This window comes from Siniperca chuatsi, linkage group LG19 (genome assembly GCF_020085105.1).
Source record: "Siniperca chuatsi isolate FFG_IHB_CAS linkage group LG19, ASM2008510v1, whole genome shotgun sequence".
NCBI lineage: Eukaryota > Metazoa > Chordata > Actinopteri > Centrarchiformes > Sinipercidae > Siniperca > Siniperca chuatsi.
In genome coordinates, this window is record NC_058060.1 from 14,593,535 (window position 1) to 14,607,855 (window position 14,321).

Sequence of the window (14,321 nt, forward strand, 5' to 3'; positions counted from 1 at the left end):
TCAGCTCACAAATATACAATTATGTTTTGTTGTCTTATAAGTGTGTGTTTGTGTGAGAGAGCTGGGAAGAAGGGGAACCTGGGTAGGTAGGTGTTTACTGTAAGTGGAAAGGCTATTCGCTCCAATAAACCTCATGACCCCAGCATCATTTCCAGTCAGATTTGGGTTGTACTTTCCCTATGATCGTCAGCCTGCCAGTGCTTTGCTAGCAACAGCAAGCAGTTGGCCAGACAAACTGTAGATAGCAGTTCATACTTCAAGTGTAAAATGCATCCCCCATTCAACAAATGGATGTCACACAGACCTCTTCTTGGCTCATGTTTGTCAGTAGTATCTCTTGTCGTTGTTAGATATTTCCAAAGCTGAGAATCTGAAGCTGAGAATCTGTCTGCTTTTTGCCTTTACCCTTTCTTTCTCTAATGGAAATATGGTGTGACCAGCCGAAGTACTACCCTTCAATACTCTAGCTCGGTTGAGTTTTGAAGAATAGTTACTCATTTACTTCCCATTTAGCCTTATAATGATTTCACACTGTCTATGACTAACATAAGGTAGCTTGCAGCGACTGGGCCATACGTCTCAACTTACAATACTAATGACTTCCTAAGCTAAATGAGGTGACAGCTTGATGAACTGCAAATTTGAGATGCCTTCCAGAATATGCCAATCAGTCCTATACATAATGAGGTTACTTACCCAACCCCCACTTTCCCTAAATTTTTCTGAGTCAATGATATTAGCGCACAGCACAGGTGTACCAATGGATGGCAGTCTCTTATGCATGCTCAAAACCACTCTATGCTCAGCCTTGTCAGTTACCACAGCTTTTAACATGCCCTGGAGGCAATTCCATTGTCTGCCTGCTAGCTAAAGCTAATGCTAGCTTAGTCTTGAGTTTATGTAACAACGTAATGTAATTTAGTCTCTTTAAATGCTTTTTCGGTTGGTTGGTGCTTTTTTTTTCCACCATAACACTCCTTTTTAACTAGACCAAACTTTTTTTCAACCACAGTTTAAGAATTTTTAAATATTGAAAATCAGTTGAGAATCTCCCTGCTTGTTTGAAAACAAGTTCCTTTTCATTGATTTTTAGGAGGGTTAAAGAGCTGTGGCGTACACAGCAGTGACCTCATGATTGTGCTGTGTCGTCCTGTTGTCTTCACATCCATTGTGTCAGACATGGCTTTTTGTTGCTCTTGGTTTCCCTTTTAAATTGCTCAGTTTAACAAGGTGAAATTGGTTGTTGTGCTTTTCTTTTTTAATCGCTAAGTGACAGAAGTGTGAGTGAATCATTTCTACGCATGTCATACTGAAAGTAGATTGGTAGGCATCATCATGGACTGAGCTTGGAGCCCTACCTGCATTCAGGGTCATAAACGTGGTTGTCTGTGTCATCATCGACAACTCCATTATCAGCATCCTGAACATCACAGCCTTGACGTCTCTGATGACTCGGTGTGTGATTGTGGTCGAGTGTGTAACAGACAGCTGCATAGTATAATGTGCGGTACAGGTTATTTTCATCGCTAACAAAATAGTTGTGTGTTCGACAACCAAACTCTTCCATCCCATCAGATCTGCAGTTTTTTATAGGATCTATTTCTTTACGTTGTTAGATGTAGATTGTTAAATAAATGTGTTATAGAGCACATGGTGTGCAAAAAGATGAGTTTATGTCCTAAACACAAAAACATCAAAGCAACATGCTACCATTCATTTAGTTCCAGACTTAGTGTGACCTGCGAGAGCCTTGGCGAGAAAGCGCAACACTCCCCTAGTGGCTGATGTTGATAATTAACTCAGTGACACAGCTCTGTACAGTAAGTGCTAACATCAGTGCCCAGCTGTTTATAGCTGCCTAGAGATCCAGGGCATTCTCTAGGATTAGAAATCTCTCGCTAGTCTGCCCATGTGAAGATCAGACCCCCCAGCAACAAAAACGGCCTGCCAGCCTGCTGCCCAGGCTGTCTGACTGTCTGTGTTGGTGTCATTGAGACGTGCCTGGTACTTCCAGTCTCTTATTTGTCTCAACGTACGCTGACCCATCATTACTGCCATGTCAAGGAGATGAAGGCAGCCAATCATATCCAGCCCAGCAGGACAAGCACAACCAATCAGGTCTAGAATCCCCGTGGTAACTTGAGCTGGAAAGCCCATGCACAGCCAATAGGAATGAAGAGTGCCACTTAGCTATCAGAGTTTAATGGCCTGTTTCTGTTGTCATTAATAAAAGCACATAACCTCCACTATAGAGACTGGTATAATTTCAGTGGACAGCACAGTGCCACAGCATAAAGACACCCTGATGGCATTCGCAAGAGCATAATGCAAGGACATATGGACCATGACGTTTGTGTTCATTACCTATCCATACACTGTACAGGCCAATAGTATTCAAGTCACTTGTCAACAGAACAGTAGAAATGTGTTTTACCCTTCAGAGTCTCCTCTGCCTCTCTGGCCAATCACCACTACTTTGACTTCATCCATTTGAGCACAGAGCCTACCATTAGCTTAAAGTAGGTCACTCCAGGCCAGGAGGGAGCCAGCCTCAAGTTTGCATGGTCACTAGCTCCCTTTTTAGTTTAGCCTGCCTTTGCTAAGCTATGCTATTCCTCTCTGCTCTACATTGTGCTGTGCTGTACTCTGTTATGCCTTATGTAATGGCTGAGCAGTGAGCGGTGTGTGTCACAGCCGTTTCCATGGTTTATTGGCTGAGAGTGTATCACAATCCTGCATGCCCCTAACCTTGTGCTGTGTTCTTTGGGAAAAACTTTCTTGTTCTTTCTCTTGGTCTATTTTCTGTCATTTTATCTTTCTCGTCCCCTCCCTCCGATCACCCATCTTGCATGAACCAAGAAGAAATTATTTTCTTACATATATTTTTAAATGTCACCATTTGCTTTGGAAGACAAGTGTTCACATCTTCTATGCAGCAGATATCATCCTATATTGAAATCCAAGTCCATTAGCTGCCATCAAATTATGGTGCAGATGATGGTGGTAATTAATAAGACATTACTTTGATCAATAATTGATTGTCTTTCATTTAATGGCATGAAGTTCAGCCTGTGCAGACTCACAGAGTAAGGGGAGGAGCAGAATAAAAGATATTTTGGTATGGATGCTCAACATCTGCCAAGGGACAAACTTGCCCAAGTCTCCAAAGGCTCTCATGTTGTTAGAGAGAACACAACACATATTCATGCCATAATAACCTGATGGCATTTCATCTTACATTGCAGAGAAACCCAAGATAACAGTGTGTGGGGTATTAGTAACAAAAACAGCCTTCAGCCAGCTTGTCACTTTGGATAGCACAAAACAGTCACAACATGAATTCTTACTAAGATCTCATGCTCTCTGGCTTGATTTCAAAAAGAGCAGACAAGATATTCTAACATTTAATTAGAGCACTTACAAGCCACTTACTACAGGTAAATTCTCAGAAAACATGGCTACATGTGATTATGAACCCACTAGGCTCTTGCTGTGAGCTGGCTTTGCTTGGTATCGTGTAACGAATGGGTTTTTCTTGGTACATGGTTGAGCGCGCAGTCTGGTGCTGTGGGCAAAGCACCGTGTTCTCATTTCAGTCTCTCTGGGGAGAGCTGCACCATCAGAGAGAAATGATTGAATCTCTTTCTCCGCTCCATTTTCACTCATTTCTCCTGGAGTGGATCAACCTGTGCCCCGTGTGTGTGTGTGTGTGTGTGTGTGTGTGTGTGTGTGTGTGTGTGTGGATGCCCATGCTGGCATGAACACACACCTACAGTATATAAGTGGTTTCCACATAATTCTGCTGTTGGAGTTTTGTAATCAATCTATCAAATGTCGTATGTGTGTTTTTATGTCATGCATTTCATTTGTTTTTTTTTTCTCTGTGTGTTTATTTTCCAGACGCTGATATGCATTGAGGATGAGTGGAGTCAATGAAAACTCATCTGACCCTGCCAGGGCAGAGTCACGGAAACGCAAAGAATGTTCTGCCGAACTTCTAGGACCCAGGTAAGACTTGTACCTCTGGCCAAAATGCAGATTTCCCCCCCAAAAATCTCCCACAGACATTTCTACTTGATTTAATTGTATATTGTTGAAAGCGATGAGAGCGCGTGGGTCATTTTCATGCAACAAAGATCAGGTCCAGAGTCAACCTCTCCATCACAAGTGTGTGGTCAGCAAGTTTCCCCACTGCTTTGCAAAATTGCCTGTTTCCCAACCCTCCTGCACCATCTGTTACCCATTGTAATACTGTAAAACAAAGATGATGTCAGAGTTTTGAAGATGGTTAAAGTGAAATCAAGCTCTAGCTACTTATACCCTGAAATACTGTATGTACAGTAGCATCCCAGTAGTTACAAGAATGGCGGTATGCTATTGTGGCAGCTAACCCTGGAGCACTGTTGAAGTCAGTACAATAAATCTGCATAATTCATCTGTAGATAAGCACTTAAGGATAAGGGTTTTCTTTACTGATGCAGTGCTCCATGTTGGCACAATGAAGAGGCCTAGAGATATATTTCAACCCATATGGAGAATAATTGATCCTAGCATTATCCCCCGTCTGACTCTCCTCCATGCCAAGGTTTGCAGTAGATGTCAGCACTGTCATTTGGTAGCTATGAAAATGAGAGGGCTCTTCAGTCATGTCCAGAGGTGTGTGTGTGTGTGTGAATACTCATCCCTGGTGTAGTTTTGTAGATGGATCTTCTTTTCTGCATTGCTTCAGGTTCTTTCTTTCTACCAATTCATTCTGTTATTGAGGTAGAACACTGGAACCTCTTTTCCATACTTTTTATCCCTCCTGCTGTTTCCGTCTTCTCCATTGCATTTTCTCACCCCAGTGTTCTCTTTGTCTCTGTAGTCCAAAGCGGAGCAACGAGAAGCGCAACCGCGAGCACGAGAACAAATACATTGAAGAGCTCGCAGAGCTGATCTTCGCCAACTTCAACGACATCGACAACTTCAATGTCAAGCCTGACAAATGTGCAATCCTGAAGGAAACTGTGAAACAGATCAGACAAATAAAGGAGCAAGGTACAACCTGTAATGTTTTTTTTTTTAAACTTTCTGTTGAAGAAACCGCCAAAGTGATAGGTCCCAAAGTACAGCACTGAAAAGAATACCGAGTTATCTTTCCGCTGACTGCTTTTTCTGCTTTTATCTGTTCATCTACAGTCTTTCCCTTAAGTTTTTGTGACATACAGCCCAATTATATAGCAAGCCTAAGTGAATACCTGTAAATGAGTTTAACACTGATTTGATTTGTAGCTGTTTATTCTGTGAATAAGGTACTACAATATCATGAATATGCTTAGGATGTTGTTGTAGTTTTAAGGCTCCAATATAACCACAAGTGCCACAGGTGGTACTAAGAAGCATAAAATTTGATTACATAAATATTATGGTTTGGGATCTGCTCCACACACAATAAGTGATGTTATTAAAGGGCAGCACAATTGATTTAATGTTCCCTCCATCACTTCATCAAATAATGTGGATGAACCAGAGCAGTTTTTTGTTGGCTGCCGATCTTTCCCACTTCCATCCTTAGCCAGAACATCAGGCGAATGCATTAGCCATCTCAGTTGTACTTGCCCGCTTCTCCTTTTTAGTAGTTTTTAGCAATTAGTTGAGGTCTGTCTTTTTACTTTTTTCATGTTGGATTTACCAGATCAAGATCAATGGAATCCCAGTTATTTTCTTTCTTACAGGTCCAAACATAGCAAAAAAAAAAGTTGTAACTATTGTTGTATGTAAATATTAAGGCAAATACTAAATTATGAATAAGCTTGGACCTTGCATACAAGAAAAGCAGCTGAGTGACTGGTAGACAAATAGTGGCCCACTCGAGGTATACATGAATCAGACCAGTTGATGATGTCATCTTGTTTTATGTGACTCACAGAACCAAGCGTTATGTAATGGTGAGCAATGTGATGCAAAAATCACACACAAACTCTGGCTACCATCTGTCCGTCCCTCTGCCACTGTACTGTCTTATTCCATACTCCGTCCCTCCCTCCTTTCAACCCTTCCTTTCCTTGCTCCCTTTTTTTTTACGCTAGGCTAGAGTGACATCCCCTCCCTGCCTCTGAAGGCATAATTGTGTTTGTACAGCAACCACTGAGGGAAGAGCTAAACAGTCCTTGCTTTCCTGCTTTGTTCTTCAGACCTCGATGGGCAACAAGAGACACCTTTTTGTAGCTAATAGAGAGCTGCTGCAGCACATCTTGCACAGTTCAGTGGGGCAGCTTTTTCAGCCACCATTAATTTCTCTTGTTGCACATGTTGTTGAACCTGGGATGCACTGAAAGCCCATTTAGATGTCTTTATGCTCAAAGTAGATGTTACACCATTTTACCATTTTTGTGTGTTTAACATGAGTTTGGCTTTTTTCTGTTTCCAGCTTTTATATATGTGAAAAATGTCAAAATACACTACATGTAAAATTAAAAAAGAATAGAGTATATGGCAAATGTCTTGCCAGTTACAGATTATCTAGTTATTATTACCCTTATAAATAATCAGTTCCTCCCTCTATCTGTGGCACATTTCTGCAGATGGACTGAGAGCCAGTGAGGGCTGCACTGACATTGAGTGATGGGTCTATACCCAGGGCAGCTGTGCTCGTATACTGGGCCCCGCTGGGCCTGGAGAGGTCCTGCTGATGCACACATCATTAATGCTGAAAGAGATGAATGTGGGTCTGCGTGGCGTTGCACGAGCCCACAGAGCAGGGGGAAACCTGCATTTGTGTCTGCTTTCACACATTACACCCAAAAAAAGGAAGGGCATGATTTTGTTTGCTTTTCACAACAACATTCTCTTACCATATGGTCGGCCCTCTTCTTGGCATGGTGCGACAGTTAAATGCGTCCCCCCAACAGCCCACTCATATTCTGCCTCTCATCATCATCTCAAAGTAGGGCAGCCTACTCTCTGAACATAAGGCTTCTCTGCATGGTTATCAACCCAATCACTCACATGGACAAATGCACAGCACCACAGTGCAGGTACAGGAGCTTACAGGATACAGGATTTTCACTCCTAAGCAAACCAATCACATAATCATTACATTAAAAGGTTTGTGGCAGTTTATTAGGCAGTGGATTCAAAGGTGCTTTTTTTTTCATTTTTAAACATTAGTGTGTAGCTAGTCAAATTATTGTAATTGTGTTTTGCCAAGATACCGTTTGGTAATATTATAGACCATAAGTACCTGTATAGGCAACAAGCCATACTCTCTATCCATACTTGGAAATCCAATAGGAGTATGAGCTCACAAGGAGACACTGCCAGCTAAGTTATTTGAGAAAGGGAGTCCATATGACAAGGAAGGCAACTCCTAGCTAAAGAGTATCAAATGCTGAAGAACTTTCCAAAGTATAATGTGGTTTTATAGGAACAGTTTAAAATGAAGACTCTCAAAAGATTGCTCATAGTTTATGACCCTCTGAAATCACTATCATACATTTCTGCTCAAATTGCTGTGACAAAACATCAGACCAGCTTAAAGATTTAACCAGTGTTTTGTTGAGAAATTTATTGTCTAGGTATATTTTAGAAAAAAGCCTATCTATCATACTATCCTGTCTCTTAATTTATCATTGGAAGTTGTTGTGTTTATTTACCTCAAATTGAAAAGCTATTTTTAATTGAGTTTATGTATTCATCAGATTAGTAAACACAAAGTCAAAAATAGTTCTGTCTTCAAAACTCTGTGATCACAGGATTAATGTTAATTAAAATAAGAGAAAGGTTTATGGTCAACTTTTTAGGAAAACATTTCTAAGGTCTGCCTTTGCCGCTTGACCACATAGTAAGAACTTGCTGCTCTATTAGGACCATGAGTTGTTTACACACTGTCAGTGTTTCCATAATAGCCTTTTCTTTTTTTTTTGCACATGACAATGCAATCCATCCTGTGGCTACCACCAGCGTGGCAGCTGCGTGCTCTGACATACTCATTTACAACAACCTTTCACTCTGCCCGCTGCTTAGTGCTTGGGTTTGAGCCATGGCAACATGATTTGACAAAGGGACAAAATGTGTTTGCTTTGTAGCCGGAAAGATACTTAAGTCTTGTCAACAAGTGACCTCTTTAAAGTATGTGGGTCAATGTCAGGGGGGAAAGCAAAAATTGTTTTTCTCTGTTTTTTTTCTCTTTGACCTGCATGTTTTGGTGTCATGTTTTGTGATGCAGTTTTGTTCCCCATAATAACACGTTTTGCCTTGACTTTCCTGTTAACAGAAAAAGCTGCAGCAGCAAATGAGGAGGAGGTACAGAAGGCTGACGTCTCATCAACAGGCCAAAGTGTGATTGATAAAGATGCCTTGGGACCAATGATGCTGGAGGTGGGTAGAGGGCCTTATTCATAGTGGCATATCAAAATACCACACACTGAACACTCAAACGGAAGTACCCCACACTGAAAACTCATTCTAACACTCACGTAGGATATACTCTCCTCTTTAAATCATGATTGGTATATAATGAAGAGTGCTATCCACAGAGAACAAAATGGGCCAGTAGTGGTTGTGTGTGAGTGTAGCTGTGTGCAATAAAAGCTGCCAACATCTTGTATCTGCCCTGGATTGGGTGTAAATCACAGAGCGGAGCAATGGCCTCGTTGTCCTGTGGAGGGCTACTGAAGTGCTTACGTATAATGGGAAAGAAAGCAACAGCCTGGCGAATGAATCAGTCCATTGAGCCTGTCCTCTCACTCACATCCTCCCTCCCTTTCTCTCTCTTACTTGTTCAGTTCTCTTTTCTTTTTCCCTCCCCATCTTCTCTTCATTCGCCTCTAGATCTGTCCTGTCATGGAATATTTATAGCTCTCCTGGTCCAGCGTCACTGAATCGACATACTAACTCGCGGCTAAATATAGCCCAGTGCAGCCTGCATGCTTTCCCATCTGTCAGCAGCCCCAAAACACAGCGATCGCCCATTCACACCCGCTCTGCTCTAGCCATGTCCCCGTCCGCCAGCCCAGGCTCATTACAGGATGCTCTGAATGGCTGTCGGCAGGAAATGCACCCACGCGCCCCATGCCCCTCTGCTGCCCACTCTCATGCGAGCGCAGGAACACAGAGAAAGCAGTGAAAAGATATTAGTGTGCTGTTGTTTTAACCTTCTGCAAGCAAGTCTTGTCCCTGTCACATGACTGTTGTGGTATAAAGTTTGCATTCTTGGTAGACTGCTCCGTATGGTTGCTGTTGTGTGGTATGATGACATTGTCAGAGAATCATTCAGACACTAGAGACTAGTGCGGAATATGTTTTGAAATTTACTAGTGCCACTATGATGCAAATATGATCTTTGAGTTTCAGTTCTGATATCAAAATAAGTATTGTTTTTGTACCTTCTTTGAGAAATATAAACATGTTTCTTTACAAAGTCCTACAAAATCCTTTTGGTCATTTAACAAAAGAAGTCAAAGATCTCAAATGTTGTGTTGTCACAAGTAGCTTTATATGAAGTTTGCCTTTTAAAATACAGTCTAAAATAAGATTATTTAAATCAGTAAATATATCATTAGAAAATAAGTAAACTGCCAGTACCAAAAAAATATTTAGGTTCAATACCGAGCCCTACTAGAGACCTGTTTGAACTGTTTTTAGAAAGACAGTAGTGCTTTGTCATGCTATAATACAGCATGTTTAGCAAGAATTTATGTGAAGAGAGAGCCAGTTTGAAAAACACCAGTATCGTCTCATAAATAACAGTAACACCCAGAGGGGAGAGGGGAGTTGACCAGACCCTATTCCCTACACTATAACAATTCACTACCTACTGTACATTGCTGTGGAAGGTTAAGCAATATAGAGTCATATATCAAGACAATAGGCTAGGTACAAAATGGAACATGAACATGGAGAGGATGGTGGCTCAGAGTATATTCATTTGTATCAGCTTTAGTCACTTCTACAGAGTATATTTAAGCAGGGCATTGTAAATTAAGGTATTTGCTAACAGCATTATGCAAGAGTGTCTGGAAGAAAGCAAGAGTTGGCACTAAAGATTGTTTGCTCTGTTTGTGTTTGCCCTACTTGTCCAGTACATGGCCTTTCTTCACACAGGGTGGACTTACACAACCATGTTGCATTTTGGAACCACTCATGGTTCACTTCATGCAGTGATAGATGAGATCTCCTTAAGTCTATTTTTTAGCTCATGCTGTGTTAATGCAGGCGAGGGAAAACTTCTATCCCAATGTGATTAAGTGTCACCTGGGATATATGAGTTTGCTACACCCCAAAACTTGTGGATCGCAGGTATGTTATGCAGTGTAGTTACAGACACAGGCAGTTAATTATAGGTGTACACAGGGTGCTGTATCAGTGGAAGTGTGAGACAACCAAATATGCAACAGTCAATATATGCATTATATCATGAAAATATTTAAACATATTGATTCATAGACCATTTTATGCATTAAAAAACTCAGCATATGATTTGTTATAAATGCATGTAATGTAAACTGTGTGGTGTGTAGGTAATGATTATTTAAGCAGAGGTGAGGAGCAGACACCTTGGCTGGAGTCTCTTGTCTCTTATCTTAACACAAGATTTTACAGCTTTACAACCACCAGAATTCCCTTTTAAAGGCTCTGGGTGATTTGATGGCCTAATTGACACCATCTTGTGCATAATGGCTGACCTGGGGCTGTATTCTTTCAATTAAGTGCTTCTCCTCCTCCAATCTCTGCAGGCACATGCTTTTATCCTGCTTTCTATCAGACACACTTATGTCGAACATCTGCAGGAATGATGGATGTACCCAGCACACATTGTACAATCACCTCTTTTTAAACACAATGTATATGTTCTGCATATTACACAGCTTGATAAGACATGTGCCTAAAAGTACTGTATGTGCATGCTAGCTGATACACGATAACCCCAACGCAGGCACAAGTGGCACATCACGAAAGATAAGCTAACAATAAGGAAACCAGTTCCTTGAATAGTTTTGCAATTTACAAAGCCCTGGAAATCCTGTTCATGAACCAAATTTAGCTTGTGAGTTATGAGTGGGGGGCAAAGCATATCAGGATAGGACTAGGCTTTTAATAACCTACTCAGCTGCAGTGTTATTTCTATTAGCAGTTATCAGCCAGTATTATTGGGAAATACAGGTGGTCAAACATATTTTTACTCTCCTACTTTTCCTTCCATTTTACTGTCAGAGATTTGTGCTGTGTCAGTGTAAGAAAGTCAATAAACAAACTTCTTTTCTGAACTTATCTTATTTTTCTCTCCTTCACCCCTGCAGGCCCTGGACGGCTTCTTCTTTGTGGTGAACATGGAAGGGAACATTGTTTTCGTGTCTGAGAATGTGACCCAGTACCTGCGCTACAACCAGGAGGAGCTGATGAACACCAGTGTCTACAGCGTGCTGCATGTCGGGGATCACGCTGAGTTCATCAAGAACCTGCTGCCCAAATCCCTTGGTTAGCCTTGAGCATATTTTCTTTTCAACCATTTGCTTTGCTCTCTGGCTTTTTCTACCTGTCAGTTTCTGTCTCACTGTGTCACTTGTGTTTTCCACGTCTCTCTCTGTTTTCCTAACTCTGCATGTATGTCCTCTATGTTGCATCACTCCCACCTCAGGCTCTCGTTTACACCCCTGGTTTCTTCTCCCTGTTCAGACAGGTATGCTGTAGGTGGCTGTTTGATAGTGATGTCAGTTTAATTAAAACGCTAAAATGTTTTATGGTTAAACTGCTACGGAGAGGATGTGGGAAAGCTGGCTAATACAAAGTGTTATGTAAGCTTTATATACAGGGTTAGCACCGTGCATAAAACCTATAGGTTCTTCATTTTCTCTTGCTGATGCTCATCCCAGACATTCTTACTCTTTTCTTCTTCCTCCCTCCCTTTTCAGCTAATTAACTTCCTTTTTCAGCGTCTCTCCCCTGTCAGCAGCATCGCTCCCTTCCTATATTCTCATCTCATGCCCTTCCTTCCCCTTCTCTTCACATTGTGTGTTATTCACACCAAGTTCCCATTTTCATGTTCTCGCTTTCCCATTTCCTAGCCCCCCTGAAAAGCATTGTCTTTATCCTAGCATTGCTCATCTCATGAAGACAGGCCATTTATTTTCATAAGACAGACATTTGCCTTTTTCTTTCTCTCCTCCAGTTATGTCCTCTTCTTTTCCCCATCTCCTTTCTCTTTCACACCTACCTCCATTCCTCCTCCACCTCCTACCTCTCCATATCTTCTGTGCAAGAGGTGATTGTAATGTATGTCAGTGCACTCCATCAGGAGCTCTTTCTAAGTCTCTTCTCCCCGTCCTCTCTCCTGGTGCTTTGGATTGAGGTCTTAGTGCCCCCGCCATCTGGGTGGGGGAGCAGCACAGAACGGAGTACCCTGGAAACGATCAGTGGGTTGTGTCCCAGATACTGGGAGATTATCAATGCACTGAATGAGATCACAAACCAGATGGAGTGTGATGCGAGTTTGCTAGAGTTAAATGAGTTTTGTGTGTGTTTGTACATGTCTCTTTTTCTTTTTGTGTGTGTGTGTGTGTGTGTGTGTGCGCGTCTGCTTGCACGTGTGTACATGTGTGTTTGCTCGCGCCTGTGTAAGTGTTGGAGAGAAGAAGAAAGATTGGCAATGATGTTTTAGAGGACATGCATATGGAGGCCTGGCTGTGATGCATGGCTGTGGATAGATGGCACAGGGCTCAGTGTTCCAACTGCTCATTATGACTGATCTCTACCCAGCAACTGCTTTCTCCTTTTTACACTTTTTCCGCCTTCATTCTCTCTGTCTTGCTCTCATTATGTCTTTCACTTGCAGTGTGGTAGCCTCTCTTGGCTCGCTCGTCGCAGCTCCCGATCTCCCTGTTTGTTCATCACATAAAATCCCCACGAAGCCACATTGTAAATCTCCCTTGCCTCCTCCTTCCTCCCCTGTAGTGAATGGCGTCCCATGGTCCAGCGAGGGTCCGAGGAGGAACAGTCACACATTCAACTGCCGAATGCTGGTCAACCCCCACAGCGAGAGCCAGGACGAGCCACACGAGCATGAACCTCAGCAGCAGAAATACGAAACCATGCAGTGTTTCGCCGTTTCGGAGCCCAAGTCCATCAAGGAGGAAGGAGACGGTATGGAAGGAGAGAGGGAGATAGTGTGGGAAAAGAGCGTGGATAGAGAGTTGGAGGATAATTTGAAACAAAATTAGTGACCCTACAAAACAGCCTTGGACAAGATCAATTTGGGATCTGTTGAAACTCTCTGAATTGCCTCTATTCCAGTGATATGTATAGTGCCAGTCACAATTTTGACCATGTCATATTTTAATGTTTATGATTAAATCTAGAGCAATTATAAATACCTTTTGCAATTAGGACATTTAAGAATAGAATGGTGAATTGTTAAAAGTGAATTGAGAAATGTTAGGAACTTTAGAGTCTCATTAGTATCTCAGAGCTTGCAAATTAATGTCCTGAAATATATGTCCTCAGCAGTCATTTTGGGAGGCAAAAGTCAGCTTATGACAGACAAAGGGCAAACTATTAAGACTGAGAAATGAAAGATTGCTTAAGAGAGAAATTAGCCTAAAATTATCTTTGAACACTGGAGTATACAATAAAAAGACATCTAGAAAATGGGAAACACTCAAAGTAGTCTGGCAGACCAAGATCGACAAGAAAATCCGAAACAAATTCATAAGCATCTCTGCTTTATGTAACATCAGACTGATTGCTGCCGCCTTCAATGGACAGCTGAATGAAAGTTAACAGTGTAAGAAGATGCATGCAGAGTTGATTGCTCATGTTGTAGCTCAGAAACCTTGATAAGGACAAAAGAAAGTTAAGAGGTGTGCTTGGGTCTAAGAAACATCAGAAAATGACTGCTGCAGAATGGAAAATGGTTTTAAATATTAATCCAAGTTGCAGCCATTTACATTTAAATTTATTATGAATAGATCATTGAGGTTTAGCCATATTTAGTCTTATTACTGGCATTGTATGTGAAAAGGGGTATAAGCATCTGATAAAGAGCAGTGCTGGTGCCACTCAACTTCCATCCATGAAAAGTTAAGTGACACAAGGGAGACAAGTGGCTGGGCAGCTGTCATTATAGCCTATCTATAATTAATACATGTACATCCCACACAAACCTGGGCTTATGACTCCAAGGAAAGGATGTAGCTATCTTTTGATAACCTTCAAATTACATACAACAGCATATCAACACATGTATTGCAGCATATGTGAGGAGAGAAAGAGAGAAGTTGTGTTTATAGTAGCCATTAGTATAAACATCTGCTCGCCTTTCCTGGGAAATTATTTAAATTGTGTGT

The 14,321-nt window shown here is 41.6% G+C and overlaps 1 protein-coding gene across 2 annotated transcripts in view; it reads left to right on the plus strand.

Annotated features, from left to right (window-relative positions):
* ncoa2 (nuclear receptor coactivator 2) overlaps positions 1–14,321 on the plus strand; it is a 57,606-nt gene that overhangs the window by 19,680 nt on the left and 23,605 nt on the right. For both annotated transcript variants that reach the window (XM_044175589.1, XM_044175588.1), the window contains exons 3-7: positions 3,901–4,008; positions 4,865–5,037; positions 8,255–8,358; positions 11,280–11,457; positions 12,931–13,119. In XM_044175589.1, coding sequence (XP_044031524.1) covers positions 3,920–4,008; positions 4,865–5,037; positions 8,255–8,358; positions 11,280–11,457; positions 12,931–13,119 — 733 coding nt within the window. In that variant the 5' untranslated portion in view covers positions 3,901–3,919. The remainder of the gene's footprint in view (positions 1–3,900; positions 4,009–4,864; positions 5,038–8,254; positions 8,359–11,279; positions 11,458–12,930; positions 13,120–14,321) is intronic.